Source organism: Phyllostomus discolor, chromosome 4 (assembly GCF_004126475.2).
Source record: "Phyllostomus discolor isolate MPI-MPIP mPhyDis1 chromosome 4, mPhyDis1.pri.v3, whole genome shotgun sequence".
NCBI classification, from domain to species: Eukaryota; Metazoa; Chordata; class Mammalia; order Chiroptera; family Phyllostomidae; genus Phyllostomus; species Phyllostomus discolor.
Window position 1 is genome coordinate 28,637,498 of NC_040906.2, and position 26,481 is coordinate 28,663,978.

General features: G+C 42.8%; 1 protein-coding gene across 6 annotated transcripts in view; it reads right to left on the bottom strand.

Annotated features, from left to right (window-relative positions):
• Positions 1–773: 773 nt before the first annotated feature.
• The window catches only part of CFLAR (CASP8 and FADD like apoptosis regulator), a 43,211-nt gene continuing 17,503 nt past the window's right edge, over positions 774–26,481 (bottom strand). For 2 of the 6 annotated variants that reach the window (XM_028509849.2, XM_036023095.1), the window contains exons 4-10: positions 21,351–21,486; positions 20,399–20,484; positions 17,509–17,566; positions 14,810–14,859; positions 14,021–14,102; positions 2,423–2,933; positions 774–925 (exon numbers count right to left, since the gene is read on the bottom strand). In XM_028509849.2, the coding sequence (XP_028365650.1) occupies positions 787–925; positions 2,423–2,933; positions 14,021–14,102; positions 14,810–14,859; positions 17,509–17,566; positions 20,399–20,484; positions 21,351–21,486 (1,062 nt within the window). In that variant the 3' untranslated portion in view covers positions 774–786. The other 4 variants (XM_036023096.1, XM_036023097.1, XR_004902553.1 and 1 more) reach the window with 4 other exon arrangements.

Below are 26,481 nucleotides of genomic sequence, written 5' to 3' on the forward strand. Positions count from 1 at the left end.
ACTATGTGAGGGGCACAGGCTTAGGTATTCAGCAGGGCGGGGCAACCCAGTCACTGGGTTGTGACGCTGTATGTGGGGGCAAGGTTGAGAGGTAACAATAGCGCTTGCTCTGCTCTCCATCAGATTTCAGTCCCCTCTGCCACTTCCCACAAGCAAATTGGGCCCTTCTGGTGCTGGTACCCGGGTGGGTGGGCTTGTGTACCTTCTAGGACCCTGTGGGTCTCTCCAACAAACTCTCCTGTGGGGCTAGGAGTCTCTCCTGGCACCTCAACCCCCAGAAGTGTTTTCAATCAGTGCTTTAGGCTTTGTTTCCTGGCGCTGGGTCCCTGGGTTGCGTGGTCTATCTCACTGCCCGTTTTCACCTGGTTTCTCTACACACAAATGTGTGACTGCAGACAGCCACCTGCCTTGCGTGCCTCACTGGGTCTGCTCATTGCCTCCCCATGCCCGGGGTCTGCTAGCCACCACCTGCGCACCTGGGGTCTGCTAACAGCCGCCTGTGCCCTGCATACCAGAGTCTGCCAGGCACCGCTTTTCCTGCTGCAACCCCTCTCCTCTGGCTGCTGACTCCGCCTACTTACCAGTCGGACTTCCAGACTTCAGGACAATTCAATTTTCTGTCCTGGTTGTTTTTTTGTTTCTAAATTTTTGTTGTATTTAATTTTGGTTGTGTGAGGAGGCACAGTGTGTCCACCTATGCCTCCATCTTGGCCAGAAGTCCTCTAGCAGTTTCTTCTACCAATTCAATCTCTGCTGGCTTTTGCAGTCAGAAGAGTCATTGGCTTTTCAATTGCAGGAGAGAATGAGTTCTTTTCTCAGGGTATGCTGCAGACTGACGTAGTACCTCTCTTTATCAGACACTCCTCTGTTCCAGTTATATACACTGTTATTCAGTTCAATGTGGAGTTCCACAAGTGGTCGTCTTCTGGACAGAAGGAGAAAGGCAAAGATTAATGCCATGCAAATACCAAAAACAAGACAGACTGTCATTAGGATGAAATGAGCCAAATGAGGTGAAAGTGCTTTGAAATTGCTCATTTCTACTCTACACGCTGCTTCATGAGTGATTCAAACAAGCTTGTAGCACTTTGGCCCAGTGACGTTGGTCCCCTCCCCAAGGGACCACTGAGTCTTACTCTGGGGACACACCAGCTAAACGACGACCCACCTGGATTGTCTATGCAAATGCAAGACTCATGTAAAAAGCCACTGGCCCACCGAGCATCTATCTTTGAAGACGGACTCAGTTGCTCCTGCTCTAGCACTCCCTGTACTGCTGAACCACCAATGAGGGGCTGGGGGCTGCAGGCCACGACATCTATTCCTGGGGTCCCCAGAGCTACAACGGAATGCACTTCACAGATGGCTCAGAAATATCACTCTAAGTTGTAACTGGGAAGTAAGTGAAAAAAGATTGCTAATCTTACATGTGAGGTACAGGGTGGGTCCATCAGCTTCAACAGAGATGAGGTTACTAACATTTCCCTTAAAAAAGTATTCTTGCCCATAAATATCAAAAACATCTATACAATAAAAACTTGCAGACCTGAACAGTCAGGTACCATTTTTTACTTATCAAATTGTCAAGACTTGGGAAAATATAAGAGCACGCAGTGTCGATGAGAACTTGGGGACGCAGGCTCTCTCAGACAAAGCAGGGAGAACTGTACTGGGGGCCAGTCTGAGAAGAGCATCAAAGGCTTTAAAAAATGCATGTCATTCAACACAGTGATCCCATTCCTGGGAATATTCCCAAGAAAACAAAGATCAACACAAATACTGAGCTAGAAGGATATTAATACTTTCTTTTTTGTGAAAGCTTGACACAGTTCAGTGACTTAAAGATTAAACAAGTAAATTATGTTAGAGCCATATCATGGGTTACCGTGCAGACATTAAAACAATGCTGTAGAAATGTGAATACTGACATGTAAAAATTATGATATACTGTTGCACAGACTAAAAGCAGATTATAAAGTAATAGTAGGTGATGATTCTATTTTGGCCTTTAAAATATTAATATATGGTTGTGCGGGTATCCAAAAAAGATCAGGAAGGCCATATACCAAGATCTGGTTAACAGAGGTTGGTTCTGAAAGTAGGACTATAACTGCTTCTTACGTTCTGTTTTCAGCCTCTATTTTTAATGACTTTTTCCAATATGGAGTATGTATCACTTTTGTAATTAAGAAAAAAAAACAACGTTTTTGAAGATAAATATCCAAACGATAAGCTGACTACTAAGTGACCTCCTAAAGCTCAAAGTGTTTATACTCTGTGCAGGGTCTGTATCATACTCCTAAGGCAACTCCAACAGGGAATAAAAAATCCTCTTTCCTCTCTGCCAAGAGGGGCACCTCTGTATCAGTAGCAGGAAAATAAACGAGTGGTCTAGGGGTCAGCCATGGCCTGCGTGGCTCACCTTTCTTGCCACAGTTTTTTGGCGAGAAACTGCAGGTACACGGATGGCGAGATGGAGGGCCGCTCCAGCAGAGACACGTCTGCTCTGCACAAGCTCCAGAGGAAGTCAGCTTCTCGGTGAACCATGCAGGGCCCAGGCTGCCTTGCCTTGGAGTCCACGTTGTTCACTGCTGGCCCATCCACCTCCAGGATGCCACAGTCCTCCGGATGGTACTCTGTCTTCACATAGTTCTGAATGAAAAAGAGTTTTGGCTTTCCTACCAGATAAGGGCATGTGTCTCCCATGAACATCCTCCTGATGTGATCTAAAGGTAACCCTGAGGGAGACGGGTCCACACCAAACACGCTGTGGGAGTTCCCTCGGCTCATCAGGACACACACGAAGCTGTCGTAGTCTTGGTGTCGAGGCATATGGGCAACTTCGCGGAGAATCTGAATTATGTTTTCCATAGACAGAAGCAAGAAACACCGGACTTCATAGCCCAGGGAAGTGAAGGTATTCTGAAGAAGCTCTGGGGGAAAAAAACCAGACAAGTACATAAGAATGGATACATCTGCAGGGCTCAGATCCAAACCTAGATCCAAACAGCTGCAGAAAGGGTGGCATGGGTCACGAGACCCCCTGACCGCCACCTGCTGCGGGACGATCTGGAGGCCCTGAGTCATTTCCAGACTCTCCAGTTCCTTCCTCTCATGACCTGTTTCCCAGTGTAACCTCCAACTACGCAGTGAGAACGCTTGGTCAAGATTTCCTACAGTGTCCCCAGAGCTTCATCTAGTTTCCAGGAATCCTGGGCTGACTTTGACTCCAGAAGCTGTAGAACGCAGCAGAAAAAGGAGACGGAGTCTGCTGACCTAGCCACACAGGGGGACAGCGTGATCTTTAGGAAGCAGGTCTTCCTAACTCTAAATGGAAGCAGTGATACCCACCCTATGAGAATGCCATGAGGACTGAATGAGATAATACAAATAAAGCTCCTGGTGCTCAATGAAAATGAGTTCCTATTCTCTTTTCTAAAATGTTTGTGTCTATATTCTAGAAGTCTCTATAGCCTTGGAACCCCAGACCCTCTGCGAAGTCTACTTCTTTCCCGTCTTCTTAGCTTACCTTCACTGGAGAAATAACACAGCCTCCTGAATTATTTTATCTTTCTAACAGTGGAGAGACATCTTCCTCTCCATCACTTGAAAACTCCACACTCTTTTGACCCACCCATTTGGTTTCTGTTCCTTGTCTGAGAGATGCCTCCAGATTTTATTCATTTGCAGGGCAAAAAAAAACACAAAAAACAAAAAAACTGTTCTGTCCAAAGCCCAGAGGCTAAACAAGCATCTCCTAATTCAGGTTGTCACCCACACTATTAGCTCATGAACTTCTCTGGGTTTGTTTCCGTGTCTTATGATTACGAGCCCATCTCTCTTCTTCCCCTGGGGAAGGGTCTTCCAGAAGCCTATCACTGCATTCACCCCAAACCTAACAACACAATAGTAATTAGAAGAGACATTACTTCCCATCTTCCCTTCCAGGACAAAGGGATCCCATCTCCCACTAGTTTAGGCATCACAGAAAAGCATCAAGAGGAAATATATAAATGAAGGTACCGCATAAAAATATAGAGATATTCCTTTTTCTTGAATGTGAACCACACTTGGTAACTCGTTTCTAATGTGTGGAATGTGACAGGAGGCATACTCTGACTTCCAAAGCTAGATCCCGAGAAGGATGTGGCTTCCACCCCATTCTTTCTCTCTTTTGAACTGCTCACGCTGGGGGAAACCAGCTGCCATGTCCTGAGAACACTGAAGCAGTCCCGTGGACAGCCCACACAAAGAATGAAAACCTTGCACCAACTCCCCAGCCACATGCGTGACCACCTGAGAAGAAGATCCCCTAATCCCACTTGAGCATCAGATCACCTGGGCTGACATCTGGACACTTACTCCTGAGACAGTATGGGCCAGAACAGCCCAGCTAAGCCACTCGACGCACAGAAACTGGGAGAGATATTAGTACTGGTGTTCTATGCCGCTAAATTTTGGAGTGGTTTGCACACATTATTAGATAAATAAGTTATCAGCTCAATCCTTTGGTCTCTCCTGTCAGGAAAAGGGAATGGCAATAACCAAGACTTAAGACTATAGTGGGACTACTTACTTTTCTCCCCTGCCTAGCCCACAGGTAAAGCTGAAATAAATTAATTATGTATATCACATAATAATGAAGAAATATAAAGAAGGTGCCAAGCTCCTTAAAACCCTATGTTAAATAAGTGTCATCAGGGAAATAAAAGACCTGATACATGGGTTGCTGATATTCTATTAAGTAACTCGCAGGTCTTCACAGAACCTCAGTGCAGCAGAAGAGGCTCCACAGCACTGCCCCTGGCCAGGGCTCCAAGGGGCGGGGGGCAAGGCCTCTGTTCCCAGGGCTGCCTTCAGGATGAAACCCAGGAGTGCACATCAGGAATACCTGGACTAGGTCCTCAGTTCCATCATTGCTGTTTCATCCCAAGCGATTTCTTTCAGGACTCACCTCTCTCTAATCATGGAATATTTTCTCCTCTAGGGGGCAGAAGCAAATAGGGGAATACTAGGCTCAACGCTTTGTTTGTTATCTCAGAACGGTTCACTTTCAAAACCCTCTCTTGGCTGATAGATTTCCTCCCTTATCAAAGTCCTTGAAAGAAAGACAAATACCAAATGATATCATTTATAAGAGAAATCTAATGAACAAAATAAATTAACAAGGAAAACAGAACCGGAGATATGGAAACAAGGAACAGACTGACAGCTGCCAGCGGGAAGGAGGGTGAGGGATAATGGTGGAAAGAGGGGAAGGGACTAGTCAAAGAACATGCGTGAATGACCCACGGACATGGACAACAGTATGGGGACTGACTGTGGGAGCAGGGCATGGGCTGGGTGGAGGAGGACAAAGCGGGGAAAACTGGGATAACTGTAATAGAATAAACAACAATAATTTTTAAAAAAGAAGTACAAATGGGTAGTTTCAGAACAGTCATGGGGATGTAAAGTACAGCACAGGAAATATAGTCATTATGATTGTAATAACCATGTATGATGTCAGACGGATACTAGATTTACTGGGCTGATCACTTGGTAAGTTATATAATGTCTAATCACTCAGTTTTACACCTGAAACTAATATAATATTGTATGTCAAGGGTACTCAAAAAACAAAAAATTATTTTTTAAAAAAAGGCTAAACCAAGCCCTGGCTGGCATAGCTCAGTGGATTGAGTGCGGGCTGTGAACCAAAGTGGCGCAGGTTCGATTCCCAGTCAGGGCACATGCCTGGGTTGCAGGCCATGCCTCCAGCAACGGCACATTGATGTTTCTCTCTCTCTCTTCTCCCTCCCTTCCCTCTCTAAAAATAAATAAATAAATCTTTTTAAAAAAAGGTTAAACCAAAGAAAGAAAAAGGAAGAAAGCCACAGTCTGTCTTTCCATGCTGACACACAGAGGAACTGTCAGCACATGACAAATGCTGACTTGTGCCTTCCACCTCCTCACTTCATCTGGCTCCCTGTTCTGGCAGGTTCCTGCAGGAGGAGCAGCTGTCATGCGGCAGTGAGCAGGCAGCTGCATAGCACAGGGCAAAAGAGGAACCAGTCTTGGAACTGACAGATCCGAGTTTAAGTCCGGCTCTTCACCCTACTTACTGAGTCTGAACTTTGCCTAGTCCTGAAAGAGAGCAGCTTACATCAGCAGAGGGGCTGGGAATCTGAGGTCAGGGCACGAAGTCCTTACCACATAGAACAGGAGAAAAAAGGCTAAAGCTGGAGGTGAAGCCAAAACCCATACAGGTCCCCAATGCCAAGAATAGGACAATAAGAATTCAAATCTGGATGGGGCCTCCGACTAAGACAGAGCATCCTTTAAATATCCCTCTGGAGAGAGTCATTCAAGAGACCTGCCTGAAACCATTGAGGCTGACATTTCCCCTTAATATCACACCTCTCCTCTATCAGACAGTGAGGCAGCGTGGTGACTGATGTCAGCTAGGAACTGCAACGTTCTTTGTTGGGCCAGCAAGAACGCAGAGATAGTCCAGGCTAGTTCACAGGATCAAGAGGGTAGTAACAGCGTGACAAGTTACAACCTTAGTTTACTCATCTATAAATTGGGATGAATACTAATGCCTACACTATGTTCCTCAAAAGGTGGCTGTGAGGACCCAATGAGGTTTCTGTCAAGACACTTTGCAAACTGTGAGTGCTTACAACCATAACATAACAATTTTAAAGAAAACAAAGGCAGCCATTTCAAATCACAAATCGCAGAGCCTGCAGGGCACCTCTCCCACGGAACCCAGAGAGGTCTCTGTATTGGAAACTAAAAAGGTTCAGAGCAGTCAGATTCTGTGTCCTTTTATAGCATCATGACCTTGTCCTTTCTTTCCCACAAATAGGGAAGAAAAACTCGGGGGCTGAGGAGAATAAAGCTTCAACAACTGCAGTTCTCATTCTACTGCCCCTGGAAATCCCACTCCCGACCCAGCCCTTTCTTTGTTAACTTGAACTGTTTGTCAGAAACCAACTTTCTAATATGATGTGGGGTTTTTCAGGCTGTGCAGTGCAGTTAGTACAGGTCTGGTAAGTGAAGGTGACGGGGGGGGGGGGGGGGGGGGGGGGGGGGGGGGGGACTTAAGAGTTGGAACACTTTAGTTTGAGGTAAATAGTTAATAAGTCTAGTAGGTAATGCATATGTTAAAACTGTTGTTTCAGGAACTTCAGATTTGCCCCACCACTCCCAGAACAGACAGCTGACCTCCTGGGGCACCGCCAGATTTTACTGCATGGGGAACAAGTGGAGGCATCCGGGCCATTGTGTTCCAGATGACAACCCACCGCTGGGAACAGCTAACTGCCCAGGACGAGAATGCTACAGTTTCTTTCACCTAATTTTCCCTGAATTTCAAAACCCCTCACCATACCTTGTTTATTCCCTGTTATAAAAGACTGACTTGGAAAGAAAATATAAGATGGTTTTATTAGAGTGCCAACCCACCATTTTCTCAGATTGCCAGCCATCCCAATAACCACCCATAAAGATTCAATCCCTGTCTCTTACTGAATTTGGCATGTGACAGGCATCACGAACCCTGGTATGTTTTCCTGTTTCAAAGGGTCAGCAGCATCTGCAAAGCATCTCAGCAAACTACCTCTGGGCTTTCACATTTCCTGCTGCTCTGTTAGAAGACGAAGTTTATTTATTCAAGATTTACAAGGGAAATAGCATCTGCTAGAAAAAGCAAAGTCTTTGCTTGGTTAATAAGTGCAGAAAAATCTCCAAGCTTCTCAGAAAGAGTGGGGGAGGAGAGAGAAGAAAAAACACTTCCTAATCTGCAAACACCATCGTTCATCCAGGAGCCTACAAACCAACCAGAGCCCGAGATCAAGGCCCAGAGTCCATCTGCCTGTGACGCAGGACATTCACTCCTCCATTCCTGACAAGATCAAAAGCCAGCACTATGTCAGGGCACTGCAAGAACCAGGACGTGACACAGGCCTCGTTTTGCAAGGTCACTGACACCGATGACACAACACCAGGACTCGTTTTTTAATTCCACCAAACTCAGAGAACTGGCCCCAAATCCCTAAGCCTCCACGTCTGCTCCAAGGAGAGGTTACTAACAAGCCACTCCAAAAATCACCTTCTCTTTCACAATGTGGCTCTAAGAACAGACTCCATCTGATTGCCTCCATATTTGCTTCACATAGGGCCTAGCATGCTATTCTGCAGCTAGTAGGTCCCCAATAAACCTTTATGACATAAAGGAAGAATAAACTTATAAATGTTTTCAAGACCTGCATACTCTCTGGGTAAAAGTCTCTCTTTTTTTTGAGTACAGAAAATAGGTATAGGAGAGTCTGCTAAACTCTGCAGATACAAAGGAATGGCTTTAGAAACACACTGAGATTACAAGCACATATTCCTTCATTCATTTTCCCACCAAATATGTACTGGGCTCCAATGTGCCAGGCACTGTTTCAGGTACTGGAGACACAGTAAAAGGGATGGACAAGCTTCCCACCCTCATGGAACTGACATTATAGCAAAGCAGCTGAAAGCAGAGGCTTTGGAGTCAAGCTGTCAAACCCCAGCTGTGTTAGTAGAGAAGTTAGGAAGGGAGTTCTCTGGGCTCTGGTTGCTCACCTTGAAAATGGGGATAACAGACTATATAGTAAGAAGCTAGGGAAATTCCTGGGCAAGTGGAATGAGGAAACGGAGACTTTTTGGTTGTTTGAAAATTAAACAAAGCCAAACAGTTTGAGCAATTTACAGCCAGCTGGTAAATTAGAAGACCTTATCTTTCCTAACCAGAGAGCACGTAACTTCTTGCCCATTAACCACAGGCGTGGGGGAAGAGAGGAATTCTAATGCAAACAGAAAAGATAAGATCCGAACAGAGAGAGCCAGCTTGGATGGAGCTGCGTGAATCCCCTTTCAGCTTCCCCTCCCAAGACAAACAGCAAGTCTGTGCTTCCCCCTGGGTAGTTCCCCCTCCCAAATTCCCACTTTCCCCCCATACAAACTTGCTTATGAAAGCTCAAGGTAAAATGAATGTTAGGGTTTTTACCTACCACCTTCTCAGACTGCTGGTCTCTGATATTAATAAGAGCGCAATTATAACCCAATCCCTGTCTCTGCGTTTTGGCTGAGTGGTGAGAGGCAGCATGAGCCCTCTGGTTTCAGTAGCACCTATCTTACAGTATTATTTATGAAGATTAAGTGAGAGTCCATGTAAAGGAATCAGCAAAGTACCTGGTAATAGGACAAAATGCCCCCTTTTCAGGCCCTCTTTGCCAGAGCTGACTGGACCCCATAAAGCATGACTGACCCTAACTGTTTTATGAGTCTTTATCCCCAGGACTAGGACATTACTGGAAGTGCCCTGAAAGCACAGATGCTCCGGGAACTTACAAAGCAGGATACACCAGGACCCTGCAGCTGAAGATAATATCCAGACAAGCTGCAGCCCAGCTGAAACACCCTGCTCTACAACGGCCCCATCACCGCCCATCACAGGATGAGAGCCCAGAGCCCTAACCCCTCAGGGCCGGTGCAGTCTCCATACCTAGCCCCTTCCCTCTCTTGGAAAAGTAAAAATGAAAAAAACTTTGCTCTCTGAACTTTCTTCTCTTTGTGAATTCTTTCACAGCCCTTGTCACCAACCACCCTAACATCTGGCACATGGTAGATTTTTAAATATTTTTATACTCTAATCACTACCACTCCCAAAGTCAGTATTATCGTATTACTGTTAGTTTCTTTCAGATCCCTTGTTTCTCTTGGCAATAATGTTTATTCCCAGACTCCTGCAATCCTCCCAAATGGTCAATGTTAACGACATGACAAAGTTAACTAGGCAAGACAAAAAGAAGCCCCACATAATCACTCTAGATAAAGCACCCCCTCCCCCCACACTGTTTAGATGGAAATACAGAGTACGGGGGTAATGAAGACTTCTGCCAACCTAGGATCCCAGGGCTCAGCGAAAAATCACCAGGAGGGTAGCTGGAAAATGAAGAGCCACAGGCCTAGAGAGAGGGCACGAGAGGAGACTCTGCCTTCCACTTTATATTAATTAGCACTCCCCTGCTGTGCTGAGTCTCAGCTGGGCCTGTGATGGATTTGAGACCCCTCGGCATTCCACTTTAATGCCCATGATTCACACCCATGCAGCCGTATTATAGGGTCCAACTCTAACCATACTGCTAAAATGCAGAATTATACAAATATTCATTCAGTCCTTGCTGGCAAGAGTCCCACAGCCCAGCAAGGGAAGCAAGCAGTGACAATGGCTTTTAGCCACAAATTCACAGCAGCCCATGTGGCTTTATCTTTATAATTCTCTTTATACAACAGACATACATCTTGCACCAGGGAAACTATAATGAGTAAAACAGAACTAATTAAAATAGAAAGTAGAAGTCAATTACATAGTCTCTTTTAAAGCAGGATATTACTCATTGAGAAAATATCTTCTCTTCCTTACATGGGTACTAACAGCTACCAAAGAAAGGACGCTTATCTATAGCTAAGGAAATGGCATTTGTCATATTTAACCAAAAATAAGGACATGAGAACAGGAGATCATAATGAAATCAGCCTGGGACTTTCAGCCTAGTATTTGCTAATTTGATATTCTGTTAGATTCTCTTTCCCATAAATCTCACCATGATAACATTTTAAATAAGCCTAACAGACACCTCTGACTCATTCTCAGAAAATGTTGGAAGATTAGTTAGGCCTCAGAAAGACAGCGTCCTTGGAGCAGGCAGAGCATCCAGGTCAGACAAACTTCTCCAGGCACAGAAAACGTGATGCACTGAGAGCCACTGATTGCCACAGCAGTGAGGTTCCTACAGAATTCCCGTGTCCACCAGAGCCCACTTGAGACCAGGAGAGCATTTCTTAGGAAGAAAGGACTTCTGGTCAAGATGGAGGCATAGGTAGACATGTTTTGCCTCATGCAACCACAGACAGAATTACAACTAAACCTCAAAACAAATAATACCCAGAACTGTCAGAAAATCAAACTGTATGGCAGTCTGACAGCCAAGGATTTAAAGAAGCCATACTCATCCAGACTAGTAGGAGGTGTGGAGACAGAGACGGGTGGAGAGGTGGTGGTTGCAGAACGGGCGGTCCCACACTCACATGTAGTAGAGAAAAATTGGGAGGAATAAACAGGGAGCCAGTGATCCCAGCGCAAGGCCTAACTGTACAGCCCAGGGTTCCAGCACCTGGAAGATAAATCCCCATAACTTTTGGCTATAAAAACCAGTGGGGGTTGGGCAGAGGAAGAAATTATGGGATTTTCAGGAGACTCCATTTAAAGGGCCTGCATGATCTTAGAACATATGCAAACCCACCCACTCTTGGATTCAGCACCAGGGCAACAGCAAGAAAGGTGCCAGTCACATATAGGGAGGGGTAAAGTGACTGGAAACAGGGCGAGTTCTGGGCAAACCTCCAGAAGCCAGGCAGCAGCACTGTCCCCTCTCCAAGCCTTCCTCCCAAACAGAACCACAAAGTGGTGAAGCAGGTTGCCCTGACCTGCCCTGGAGATTACCTAAGGCTCCACCCCACACAATTTACTGGTGGCTTTTCTACAACAGACCATGCTACTAAGGGAGTCAAAGCAGCTCTACCTAATACACAGAAACAAAGACAGGGAGGCTGCTAAATTGAGGATACAAAGAAATATGGCCCAAATGAAAGAACAGAACAAAACTCCAGAAATGTATCTAAATGAAATGGAGAAAACAAACCTATCAGATGCAAGCTCAAAATATTGGTGATCAGGATGCTCAAAGAAGTCACTGGGTACAGCAACAACGTAAAGGAAGAAGTGAAAGTTATACTAAGTGAAATAAAGAAAAATCTACAGGGAACCAACAGTGAAGGGAAGGAAGCCGGGGTTCAAATAAATGATTTGGAATGTAAGGAAGAAATAAGCATTCAACCAGAACAGCAAAAGAAACAAGAATTCAAAAAACAATGACAGTATGAGAAGCCTCTGGGACATCTCCAAACATACCAACATCTGAATCATAGAGATGCCAAAGGAGAAGAGGAAGAGCAATAAATCGAAAACTTATTTGAAAAAATAATGAAAGAAAACTTCCCTAATTTGGTGAAGAAAGTAGACATACAAGTCCAGGAAACACAAAGAGTCCCAAACAAGTTGGACCCAAATAGGAACATATCAAGACACATCATAATTAAAATGCCAAAGTTTAAAGATAAAGAGAAAATCTTAGAAGCAGCAAGAGAAAAGCAGAGTTACCTACAAAGGAGTTCCCATAAGACTATGAGCTAATTTCTCAAAAGAAACTCTGCAGGCAAGAAGGGACTGGCAAGAAATATTCAAAGTGATGAAAAGCAAGGAACTACAACCTACATTACTCTACCCAGCAAAGCACCCATTTAGAATGGAAGGGCAGACAAAGTGCTTACCAGAACAGGTCAAGCTAAAGGAGTTCATCATCACCAAGCTGTTATTACATGAAATGTTAAAGGGACTTATTTAAGAAAAAGAAGATAAAAAATGAACATTAAAATGGCAACAATTCACAACTATTAACTACTGAATCTAAAAAACAAAACAAACCAAGCAAACAAGCAGAGCAGGAACAGAATGAAAGATATGGAAAATTATCTGAAGGGTTATCAGCTGGAAAGGGAAGGGGAAAATGGGGGAAAAGGTGCAGGGATTAAGAAGCATAATTGGTAGGTACGAAATAGACAGGCAGATGTCAAGAATAGTATAGAAATGGAGAAGTCAAAGAACTTGTTCTTTGACCCATGGACATGACCCATGGACATGAACTAAGTGGGGGGATTGCTGGAGGGGAGGCGGGTACCAGGTGGAGGGAGGCAAAGGGCAAAAACTGGGACAACTGTAATAGCATAATCAATGAAATGTATTTTTTTTAACTGTTGAAAAGTTGAAAGGAAACAGAATGATCAGCCTCTTCAAAGAAGAGATTAATAATTAAACATAATTAACCACATACCACTTATCTAGATTCTTCTCATTGTTCTTTGATGCATCACCAGTGACTGATTTCATCTGAGTCAGACATCCAACCACAATTGGATAAAAAGATCAATTCAGATCCAAATAGTGACATACAGGTAGCAGACTCTGGGCAACAGCCCAAGTACAGGGTGGCACAACTAAGTGACACATTGCCTCTAAGAGAACACTCATTTATCATACCTTTAATGCACTCCAGAAAAGCTTCATGGTCTATGTGGGTGAAATGATGAGGTATCTGGTAATACTGAAACCAGAAAGTCTTCCATTTTAACCACTCCCAGAGGCCCAAGACTCCTCCCTGCCATGGCATCCAGCATGAAAAGACAAGACTCACTAACTTTCACAAATCATGCCTTTGTGCCAGACAAAAGGGTCTGTGTTCCCCTCTTTCAATTTCCTGCTGACACACAGCTAGACTAAGTTCCTAGTCCAGTGGGGTTAGATGAGGCCACATGAGTGAGTTCTGACTGGTAGGATATGGGTGGAAATGATGTATACCACCCTGAGGCCTGGTTCCCAAATGTACGTGAGATCATGCACTTCCTTCATCCACCAGCTAGATCTAGAGGATCCTGTAGAAAACTCTAAGGCCTCAGATGATGAAGCCACTAAATGACCACTGGGAATAAAGCCCCCTCTAGCTCAGCGATTTTCAACCTTTTTAATTTCATGGCACACATAAACTAATCACTAAAATTCTGCAGCACAACAAAAAATATATTGTTTACTGGTCTGACAAAAAAATAGGTATAATTTTGATTCATTTATACCAGATGGCCATTATGTTGGCTGTTGTCATTTTTAATTTGATAATTTAAGGGAAAAGAGGTCAATGCCCTGACTAAATAGTTGGGTATAGCCCAGTCCACAGTAGGCTGTGGTATAAATGAAATTTCCCCTTTGTACAGACTGTGGCAGTGGTTTGTTACAGCAGCATAGTGGTCATCACACTGATGAATACAACTTGACTGTGCCACAGTCTCACTGTGGAGGGATCAGTTAATCTGCAGCAGACACACCTACCTGTGTCATTGCCGATGCAGTCAATTATCAAGCAGATTCCTAAGGGTTTGCTCTGCATCCTGTATCTTTCTTCTGGTATGTGCTAGGAAAGAAAGCAGAGACTGTTAAAGACTCTGGATACTGCTGTTTCCACAAGGTCCCACCTATATACCATCTTTTCTTTTGGATTTTCTTAAACATTCCTTTGGCAGGTAAGTCAGTCAAGAGACAGAGCCTGAAGTCATCACAGATGACATTTCCCATTAGTATAAAAATTTTTCTCTATTCAGGTAATACGCATAAGACAACAAGCTATTTCAGCTTTTATTTAATTTTAATGAGAATTGCAGTCTCTTTACATGTGTCTTGGCTTTGCAGGATACAGAGATTTTGAAACAAACAAAAAAGATAGATCACCTTTTTTCTTAGTAACCTGAGTTTGTGCAAGTGAGATCTTTCCAAACTAGTACAAAACGAGGCCTTCTATTGCCTCTCCTTACAGAGAGGTTATCAGCCTATGAAAAAGCCAGAACAAGTCAAGGTTCACTGCTCGCTAGTATGTTCAGTAATCACTCAGCTGTAAAGAGAAGTGCCACTCTGGAATTTTCCTGCATTCCACTAATGCAATCCATTTCGTTGCTGCAACCACGGTTCCCTTTTAGAAAAGTACTCAGGAGAATAACACTCTCAAAATCCCATTGTTGTCACATAAAAACAATTCTTAACTGACAGATATTTTTAAAGAAGTCAGTATTCTCCAGAGATACTGTGCACACAGTACAATACCAAATCAGATAATTTATTCTGTACCCGAGGCAAAGATGCTCCTGATTCTTGAATGGATGTCTTCACTGGTTCTCCTGGAGAATAAGACAGAAATCATTTACAAAGCTGAAGGAGAACTAAGCCCACTCCCATTGCTGGCTGCATTTCCTCATTTCACAATTGTCTCTTCCTCTATTTTCTTCCCCAAACTCCTTTCCTCAGCTATACTCAGCCCCAAGGTTCTAACCTCGCAGTGAAAAACTGGTAAGAAAACGCAAGTCTCCATGTTAAACAGGGGCTATGGAAAAAACTACTGAAGTAGCAAGTGAAGGAAGGCTCTTCCTTGCCCTTCTCCAAGTGAAACCCAGGTGACTGGTGAGCTTTTAACCTGATAGGGAGAATCCAACAACTTCACTGCAAACAATATCAGTATTTCCTACATGTACTCTAGCTGTGGACAACACCCAAGGGAACAAACAGCTTTAGCGACTGAACAGATGGCCATGCTTCCTTAGTCCAGTGATACTAGGAGATCATAAAATGAAATGTCAATGGCAAGATAAGGGACACTGAGCTTAGCAAGTGTAGATGAGCCTTTAGGCTTTAGGCATTTACCATTTTGTTAGATAAAAATGGCTATTAGCCCAAGGAGGCAGAGAAACCACCAGTTGTAAAGCCATGGAGGGCTGGCTCAAACCCCAGCCCATCACTGGCAAGTTTTGTGATCTTGGGCAAGTTTCCTCCTGCAGTCTCAGGGCTCCTTTTAATCCCTAAGATGAACAAACTAATACCCGCTTTTATGATATTGTTGCAAAAATGGGATATAATGTCTAAAGACAGGCAAAGATAATGTCCAAATTGATAAGATTTGGGGGAAATGAGCACAAAGCTGTAAAAGTCAAAACAGCCTTTCTGAAAAACGACTAGCAACACCCTTTAAAGCAACATTCTGCTTCTAGAAGTTTATCCAATGGAAATAATAGAGCAAGTGTGCGAAAATGTCAAGGGCATCTACTGAATGACTATTCATGATGGCCCCAAACTAGAAAGAAACTAAAGGTCTACCAAGATGAAACAGGGTAAATAAATTATGGTATATATAATGGAATCCTATGCAATACTAAAAAGGATAAGAGAGATCTTTATGTATTTGACATGAAAAGATACATAGGCTATATTAAGTAAAAAATGGATTACTAAATAATACAATATTGATCCAACGTACTTAAAATACATATTTATTTGTGCTCATATATTTACACATCCACATGTGAAAAATAAGAGCCTCAGAGGCATATAAATCAAACATTAATGGTAGTTACATCTGATACTTAGAATTAAGAGGAAATCTCACTTTATCTTTTTGAATTTTGGCAATCATAGATAACAGATTAACAAATCACAAAATCTATGCAATATATCTATCTATCTCAGTTTAATGCACTTGGTAAGAGCTTAATAAATTATAGTTATCATCATCTTCATCATCATCCAGATGAAATCTCTTTAGAAATCCAAATTAATATAAATACTTGGTGTGATTATTTTAAACTTCTGTTAGATTTTGGTCAAGTTATCAGAATGTTTTCTTCTTTTACTAGCAAATAAATCATGTCCAGGCAAAAGCAGGTAACTAGCTCCCCTAAGTATCATCAAGGGTGTGGGGAGCCTCAGTTACCTCGCCTGTATCATTCCAGTCAAGGGTAAACCTGCCATTAGGGAACATGATGGAAAGAACTCAGATTGTTTTTAATTCCTCTCCAAATCTACCAGCTCTCCTATATCCCTTTAAATGGCTTCCAGAATGCTAGTTCTTTCCACCTCACCAGTGTTTTAAAAAATGCTGTAATTTCAGGAATTAATTTACTCCTCAGTAACTTTTCCTGGAGAGTGTAAGTTTAGGTAGGATATGACAGGCAAGAGCTTCACCATCTGGCTAATCTGGGCAAAATGCTTCTGTTTCCAGGTGTGAGTAGGCAGCATACAGGCTGCCACACAAAGACGGCGCCCATCAGGCCACTGCCCTACTACAATGTTCATGATCTCCGCTGCACAAAGGACAAAGTGCAGGCTCCCCAGTTAAGACTGAGCAAGCCCTGCTTACCTGCCTGTCAATCTCTGCCTGCCTCTAGGAGTTCTGAAGCACAACCATCTCCACTGCAGAGTCTCAGCCTTAAAGGAGGACTCAAGACAAGCAAAAGAAATACACTTTTTAAAAAAAGATGAGAATGAGTATTGATATTTTAAGAGAGATGAGATAGATTGTACAGGTAGAAATAACTAGATTTTTATTGTACTTTTTCTTTTTTTTTTTAGGGGAGGTCATCTAGAGAGTACATAAATTTATTAAATGGGCTTATAAAAGAAGACCCTAGCAACCTTTCTTCTTCCTGCTCTGATACTTGGTTTAACATGGCTCATTATCATGGCTAGCTTAATGATTACCATGGCCTGGTTACTGTTCCATTTCAGGTAGAAATGTCACATTTCTACAAAATATATAGCTAAGATGTTGAAGCTGATAAAGTAAGAGGTGTTTAGATTCAAATACTGTACGTGAATTCAGTAAATAACTAGAAACGCCCATGAATACATTTTAAAAGTCTAACTGCTTTTTATTTTTTGAGGGCTTTTAATTAGAAATGTATAGATAAAGAAAATGGCCAACTCTAGAAAACAAAACGTTTTGTACTGGAATTGTCAAGCACTTATAAAGAAGGAACATAAAGAGAAGCCAGTCTTACTTTGAATGTCAGGCTGTCTCACCACGAGTCTCTGTTCTTTACTTCTCCCATTCTGAAGCTTCAAATATAAAGAATAAGGTCATAGTCTCTGTTAGGTTTTCAGAGTCACATTACAGTACACAGCTTTAAATATCTCAGTAAGATTTTTACCCCGGGAAAAGAAAATATCATATCCATTGTCAAATTACCTAAAGAAGAATAGCGAGAGCCATTAACTCCATGAGTCCTATATCTTGTAGCCAAAGAACAAGGCAACTCTTTTTCAAGAAGTGAATATACAATTAATGTGTACATATGCTAAACTAGCATATCAGAATGTTTCACAACAGCTCAATGAAGTCAGATGTTATGGTAGAGTTACTATAAGAACTCCAAGACTGAACAAGTTGTTAGAACATGCAATTTACCTTCAACCTGATCCTTTAACATAGAGGCAATGTATGTATAAGAGTGGGAATTCTAGCCCAGACAAACCTTGTTATAAATCTCAGTTCTGCCATTTACTGGCTATGTAACTTCAAAAAAGTTATTTAACTTCCATATGTCTGTTTCTTGTCTTCAGAATGAGGACAGTAATAGTATCTACCTTATAAATTTGGGGGGAAAGTTAAATGGATATGAAACACTCAGGACAGTGCCTAGCACATGGAAGTGCTTAATAAATGTCCAGTTATTGTTTTTCCATCACTGCCAAGCTATACATAAGCCACATGTGGGCTTGATTCTTGATAACAGCTACCACTTGTGAGAGCTACAGTGGGATTAATCAGAGAATGAAGATTGAACGAACCCTTTCTCTTCTTAGATGACAGGTCCTGTGTAAGGTACACATATCACATACTGTCAATCATTTGATACGCTCAGCTTTCAAATGACAGTTCTCCTCTGAATCTATCCTAGCCAAAAGAGAGAAGTAGACTGTTCATTAAGCTATGACTTTAAGTCTATGTGTCTAAATTAAAGAAAAACATGTCACTTCCTTTTATCCCTAGTAACCAGTGACTTAGCCATAGGTTGATGATACCAAATAGAAGTTCAAGCCCCATATGGATATGAATTCACTTTTACATACTATTAAAAACATATAACATTACATCAAAGTTACATTTTAAAAGCATTATATTGCAAAAAAAATATCAAATAAAGAGCATTCAATTCTATAATATGTTGGTATCATGTGTCATTTAATACCACTGTAACTTTTAAAGCACTTTTGCAGCCTTGTATGAGTTAATAGCCAGGTATTCAGTTCCTAAATCTTGTGAGAAATTCATTGAATTCACATGCTATGGTGCCTAATCACTAAATGAATGAATGATCAGGGTCACAGATTAATACACCAAATTTAAGAAGTTTACACACAAAGCATCTGAGTTCTCAATAGGCTACACAGACAATGAATACTTTCATTAGCAAAACAGAAAGGCAATAGTAAAAATATGACAGGCTTTTAACTAAGAATGATAACATAATTCATATTAGATAGACAGTAACAGAGGAAGCTCAGAAAAATCCAGGTCTGCATCCTAAATCAGTTTTGTCTCATGATTCGTATCACAAAGATTCAGAAAGATGAAATCATAATTGGTTCTTGAAAAATGATACCTATATCTAAGTGATGGCATGTCTAGTATGCAGTTTATTAAATACACCACAGAGTAGAGGAAGGAGCAGGGACTGGGCCCAAATCGGGTGATAGCTGGAGGTGGGTAATCACTTAATGTTCTGTAGGACTGTGTTTTCTTATTTGTTCAATGAGGGGCCGGATGGTATAATCCTTAACAAACATTTTAGCTCTGATTTCCATTGCTCAGTGGTATCCCTTATAGCTCATGTTCTTCATGAAACTATTTATATCACAGGAGTAGTTATGAAAGTGTTTGTAATTTAACCATGAAATTGCACCGTGGTATAAGTCCTCACTACAGATTCCATATATTTTTATATAGGGATGAGGATGAGATTACAATAAGATTAACTTCTCAGAACAGAAAAATTAACCAAAGAACAATTCTGAGAATGCCTTGCACCATCTACTATCACAGAAACCAGAAGTGACTATGTGATATTTATGTGTACAAAAATCAGTAACATCTCTCAGTAACAAAAACACATGTGCCGAAGTCATTAAAATAAGCTCAATAAAAAGCAAATGCCCAGAGAGGTAAATACAAAGGTATTTATTTTGAAGCACTGTTTGTATTAACAAAAGATTGGAAATAATCTCAATACACATACATAAAAAAAGGTTAAACGCATTGTTATACATCTAAAAGTAGAACCATGTGTAACCATTAAAACAATGATCAAATACAAGCACAGTTACATAGGATCATATGGAATAATTTCCAAGAATTCCCAGATCAGGACAATGCATAAAACAAAAATGAAATTTGATATGTGTATAGACTATCTTTGGATGGTTAGAGAAGAAAATAGTTAATTACAGTTGCTTCTGAAAGGAAATATACTTCAAAAAGACTTTTGTACCGTTTTGAATTATTTTTGTCCATGGGCATGTCCTGCCCAATTTTATTTAAAAAGCTAAATTTTCAAAGGAACAAATGAACAATGAAAAAATGTTTGGTTATATATGTAATACGCCAAAAGATGTACAAAAATGATTAGAGAGGAACATAATGAGAATACAGTGGTTATCTGTGTATTGTGGGACAGAGGTAGTTTATACTTCTTTGTTTATATTTCTCTGTGTTCTTCAAATTATCTCAATAAACATGTGTTTATTATCATAAGAAGTTACACATATTTTATTAAAATAAATGCATATTTCTGTCAAAATTTTTCCATATACATGTGAGAACATGTATATTTCAATTAACTTTCTGAAGTTGTTTCATGCTGGGATTCCACAATATTGCTCCAGACTCACCCTTAGGTTATAAGAAGGATCCTTAAGACTCAGGTTTGGGAGAGAGGCCTGGAGAGCATTTATATAATTTGTTCCTGTTGCTTGAGCTGTAAGCAGAAAAGAGGTTCTGAGTTAAGGTTTTTCAATTATTATCAAATGAATCTTCAACAATGGCTCAGTCCAAGGCCAATCTTCATCTTTGAAAATACCCTAACCTTTCCAGCAACCTCCTTAATTCAAAAGATCAGATCAGATGACTCTTCTACCAGTGTCTTTAAAACTAAAAATGCTACTCTTACCATTCATTTGGGGGTGGGGATGGGTGGGGGAGAGTCTATGGATCACTGGGTGTCAGCCACACTCTTTAGGCTGTAACTGGTGGCAGTGGACTGCTAACAGAGCCCAAGCTGATGCTGAGTCTAAAAGATAATGGGGGAGGGGTGGCATGGAAGAGAAGGCCAGTGTGAATCTGGTCCCCTTTACCAAGGAAGGGGTTATCAGCAGAAAAGACACCCTTTTTCATGAAAAGGTTTTGTGAAACTCAGAATACATGAAGGGCAGCTCTGAGACCCCAGTCACAGGACAGATGCCACCCAGAATCAGGTGGTGGTCAGGGCAAATGCCGGAGCAAAGCAGCAGAGCTCGGCATATATCCGAAAGCCCTGAATGTCCACAGAACCTCCCCCTGGTGCAGAAAATGGGAGTGTAAGCTCTCTCTTGGAGGCGGGAGTGTTAAGAACTGCTTGGTGGCACGTTGGGGAAGGCCAAGATTCCGTGGTCATGGGCCTGAAGTGATGAAGTCGGCAGATCTGGGCTACGAAGGGTATAAAGGGATATGATCTCTAATTACAGGCTAGCGGGGGCTGTGACTATTCAGGTTCTGTTCCATCTACCCAGCCAACAATGAATATTTACCAACCCAATCTACCATGCACAGGGTACTTAGCCACCAAGAGGCCAAAATCCTACTTACCAGACTGCTTGTATTTCTGGATTTTTGTCTTCAGGTCTATTCTGTGGATGGTCTTTAGGCATCTTTCTAATAAATCCAATTGATCTGGAGCAACCAGACTTAGTTTCTCCAATTCCATCACAAGATCCAAGAAACTCTAAGAGAGGCACCAGTAAGAAATAAATGTCAGTAGGGCTGACTATTAAGTCCCAGACACAAAACTTCAGGCCATGGTTCATAACAGCAAGAAGAGGTAGCAAGGGGAGCATCTTCAGACTTTCAGGGATCCTAAACCAAATCTCTCTGTTTGATAGTACCTCCAAGGGTGGATGCTACACACTCCTGAATTTTACTGAGCAAAGAGGTAGTGAGAAGTCTTTTGGGGGCCAACCTGTACCTAGGCTGGAGATGGACACTTGGGCCATTTTGTGTCATCGAGGAATATGGTGAGAGAGGCAGGCCTAAGAATACAGTAAAACCCTCCTGAGTTTTTTCTCTTGAAAATCAAGCTGGTATTCTACTGAAACACTCTAAGGGCTTTCCTGAAAAAGTAAGAGAGAAGGTAGTTTGGGGAAAGTTCTTACTAAAAAAATCCCAACAATACGTTTTAATCAGTGCTGGATATTCCAATTCATTCTGACTCAGAGCATATGAGGTGGCAAAATCTCAAGGTTAGGGCATTTTGCTATTCATTTACCCCAGGCCACAGCAATTGTGAAAGAACTATATTGCAAAAACAGGCATTGCTTCTGGTTTCATTTCCCTTCTGTTTAACATTTCTTTTCTTAAGTGCTATTTATTTTTAAATATAGTAACCATAATTAAATCCATATAAATGATTGAGAGGTAGGTTGATTAGAGGACACCAAAAAGAGAGTTCAATTTTTTTTCCTTTTCCTTCCTATTTTCCATTTGATGGTGGGGGAATACAATCACTCTGCATTCCTGGATTTCAGAATCTGTAATTATTGAGAAACATGAGGAAATCCCCAAGCAATGACTTACCCTCAGAAGCAGGTCCCTTATGGATGTACTGTCAAATACTAGAGGCCTGAGCTCTTCCTGGCCTGTCCTTAGGTCAGCAGTACCATATAAGGCCAGCTGGAATTAAAATACTTTCCTAGAAATCACAACATCCCTGAGATCTTCACCCTCTACCTAGTTTTCATTCCCAAGTCTCTACTCATGCCATTCCGGATGTATTAGTCATAAGGACATATCTCCACATGCAGCCTAATGACTCCACGCTGACCTTGAGCTGGCTGAGGAGGAAGACATGTAAGTAAGAGAACAAGATGAGAGTGGATTAGCACTTCTCACCTGTTTCTACTCAGCGTGAGCAGATGAAACTACCTGTACACCAGATGATCTGTCAAACTGGGAAGAAAACTGATGTATAACCCAGGCCTATGAATTTAACACAAGAATAAAATACATGGATGAGAGAAACAAGCAGGGCCACATCAGAAAATATCACCTTGTTTCCTCTCAACTTATAAGCCAATTTTCTTACCATCATGCTATTATCTAAATAAATAAATAAATAAATAAAACCAATGTCCTAACCAATGTGGCTCAGTTTGGTTTGGGCATTATCCCTCAAACTGTAACAGGGTGCAGCCAAGAGGGGAGCCCCAAATAAGATTTGTGATAGGGTCCAGAAGAGCTTGGAGATAATTGGCTCCACAACACAGGCCACACCTACCCAGGATGCTGGCAGCTATGGCCAATTGTGAGAGGAGCCAGAAATGGGGCTGCAGAGGAAGATTGGAGCTGGGATGTAGATGGAGGCAGGGCAGCCATTGGGCATCTCTCTTTTCGGGACCATGCATCTGTTGAGGACCACATGGCTTTGGCGTCTTGGTTGGGACCACGAGGCTTTGGAAGTGTTCCCTTTTGACACCTGCAGGTTGCCAGGAGGACTGTATGCATTTGTGGGGAACTTTAGGGAGCAGAGAAGTGAAATGGTTTGGTTGAAACATTGCTTCTGAACACCATTTTGGAATAATGGGGTTGTGGATAATGGTTTGGTTAGTATCCTGCTTCCAGGTTTCCCCCGTCTTCTCAGTTTCTCGGTAAGCCCACGTGGCACTAAGGGAACCTGTACTCAGGTTTGTGGAGGAAGCAAACCCCTCAGCTCTGTAAGCCGAGCCTGCGTGTATGGTGGGGATCAGACAGCAAGCCATGTGGGTGCACCGCTATTTTAGGTAAAATGGAGGACAAGTCACGGGAGTGTCTCACCGTGGAGGGTGGGTCGTGCATGGGCGTTGCCATCTTGGACAATCCAGTGTGCATGGGCACCACCGTCTTGGATTATGGGTCAGGTGAGAGTCCTGCCATCTTGGAACTGGGCAAGGAGGTGGCTAAGGTTCTCTTTGGATTATGGGCTGTGTGTTGCTGCTCTGTGGGCACTGCACCAATCAGGTTCTCTGTGCAACTGGTTCTGACAGGGAGGGCTCTGGTTCTGAAGGTCATGAACTGGGGTCCAAGGGTGACCATCTGATTTATAGGGTGTTTGCAAGGTCTAAGCTTCAAAAAGCTGCAGGATGTCCCTGCGAATCTAGGGACTTTTAAGTGGAAGGTGCCTATAGTGCTGGGGACTTTTGGCTGCCACATACTGAGTTTAAGTATAGTCCTTCCCAGTGTGGGAAAGGAACAGGGATTAAAAATGGATTATGGTTAAATCTGGATGGGTAAAACTATGTAGGAAAGGTTGTGAAAGTTTTAAACCTGGAGGAAAGGAAACCACAGCTACTCATTTTCTGTTTTTATGGAAATGTGGTTTCAATTTAGTTTTGTTTATCTGAACAGCTAGGGAAGGTCACCTGTAACGGGTTGGAGAGAATGTCTTTGCCGATCTGGACCCAGGAAGGGTCAGGGCTGATCAGTGCTTCAGTTGAGGCAAAGGAGCATGTCTCTGTAAGTAAAGACCTAGGAAAGGTCACCAGTAACCAGTTGGGGAGAATGTCTTTGCCGATCTGGACCCAGGAAGGGTCAGGGCTGATCAGTGCTTCAGTTGAGGCAAAGGAGCATGTCTCTGTAAGTAAAGACCCAGGAAAGGTCGCCAGTAACCAGTTGGGGAGAATGTCTTTGCCGATCTGGACCCAGGAAGGGTCAGGGCTGATCAGTGCTTCAGTTGAGGCAAAGGAGCATGTCTCTGTAAGTAAAGACCTAAGAAAGGTCGCCAGTAACCAGTTGGGGAGAATGTCTTTGCCGATCTGGACCCAGGAAGGGTCAGGGCTGATCAGTGCTTCAGTTGAGGCAAAGGAGCATGTCTCTGTAAGTAAAGACCTAGGAAAGGTCACCAGTAACCAGTTGGGGAGAATGTCTTTGCCGATCCGAACCCAGGAAGGGTCAGGGCTGATCAGTGCTTCAGTTGAGGCAAAGGAGCTCATCTCTGTAAGTAAAGACCCAGGAAAGGTCGCCAGTAACCAGTTGGGGAGAATGTCTTTGCCGATCTGGACCCAGGAAGGGTCAGGGCTGATCAGTGCTTCAGTTGAGGCAAAGGAGCTCATTTCTGTAAGTAAAGACCTAGGAAAGGTCGCCAGTAACCAGTTGGGGAGAATGTCTTTGCCGATCTGGACCCAGGAAGGGTCAGGGCTGATCAGTGCTTCAGTTGAGGCAAAGGAGCTCATCTCTGTAAGTAAAGACCTAGGAAAGGTCGCCAGTAACCAGTTGGGGAGAATGTCTTTGCCGATCTGGACCCAGGAAGGGTCAGGGCTGATCTGTGCTTCAGTTGAGGCAAAGGAGCTCATCTATGTAAGTACAGACCTAGGAAAGGTCGCCAGTAACCAGTTGGGGAGAATGTCTTTGCCGATCTGGACCCAGGAAGGGTCAGGGCTGATCAGTGCTTCAGTTGAGGCAAAGGAGCTCATCTCTGTAAGTAAAGACCTAGGAAAGGTCGCCAGTAACCAGTTGGGGAGAATGTCTTTGCCGATCTGGACCCAGGAAGGGTCAGGGCTGATCAGTGCTTCAGTTGAGGCAAAGGAGCTCATCTCTGTAAGTAAAGACCTAGGAAAGGTCGCCAGTAACCAGTTGGGGAGAATGTCTTTGCCGATCTGGACCCAGGAAGGGTCAGGGCTGATCAGTGCTTCAGTTGAGGCAAAGGAGCTCATTTCTGTAAGTAAAGACCTAGGAAAGGTCGCCAGTAACCAGTTGGGGAGAATGTCTTTGCCGATCTGGACCCAGGAAGGGTCAGGGCTGATCAGTGCTTCAGTTGAGGCAAAGGAGCTCGTCTCTGTAAGTAAAGACCTAGGAAAAGTTGCCTGTAACCGGCTGGGGAGGATGCCTTTGCCGATCGGGACCCAGGAAGGGTCATTCAGGGCTGATGAGTACTTCAGCCTGAGTCTAATCAGCGTGTCTCTGCCAATCTGCTCTACAAAGGAAACTGAGGATTCCAGGGAAGGTTAAAACCTCACACCCTGTAAAAAAAAATGAACATGAAAAAGTGTAAAATATATAAAAAAATCAGAAGAAAAAGGATTTTCCTTTGCACTTGATATTTTTCTCCCTATCCGATCCCTCAAAATTTGGCATTACATAAGGTTTCTTTGTGTAAATCTATTAAGACCAATCATATGGTGATTTGTTAATTGAAATTTTAACTGGAATGTCATGCCTGAAGGAGGCATGTCTGGGTTCTGGTTGTCACCAGAAAGCTCTGAGGACTGGGACTGACCTGTGAAGCTAGCAAAAGCCCACGAGAAAAGGCCTGGTACTTTAGTTGGTTGTGTGGTTTGTGGAAGTCTTTCCAGGGAAGGAACAAAGGCTGCTTTCCTGAAAGATGGCCAAAAAGGAACCTGTAGGCACAATGGAAGCCTCAAGGATTTGAGTGAAACAACTGGTACAGGCGAAGCCAAATGGCAGATGTATGGCTCTGCTTCTGTGCCCTAAGGGGCGGACTGAGAATTCAATCTAAAGGCTCCCTCACTGGCATAGAGACTGGCTTGGGAATTTTTGTGTAAATTAACATGTGTTCTTCCTTCTGTTTTCGTAGGGCATATGCCTAGGACCTAATTACCTGAGTGACTGGTTGCAATATAGGCCTTACTTAAGGAGTGCATCCTCATCATCTCACCCTGAGACTCAATGGTTTGACTAAACTAAGTGGTTGGGTTGGGGTGGTCTGTGGGCTTCATTTTAGAACTGATTT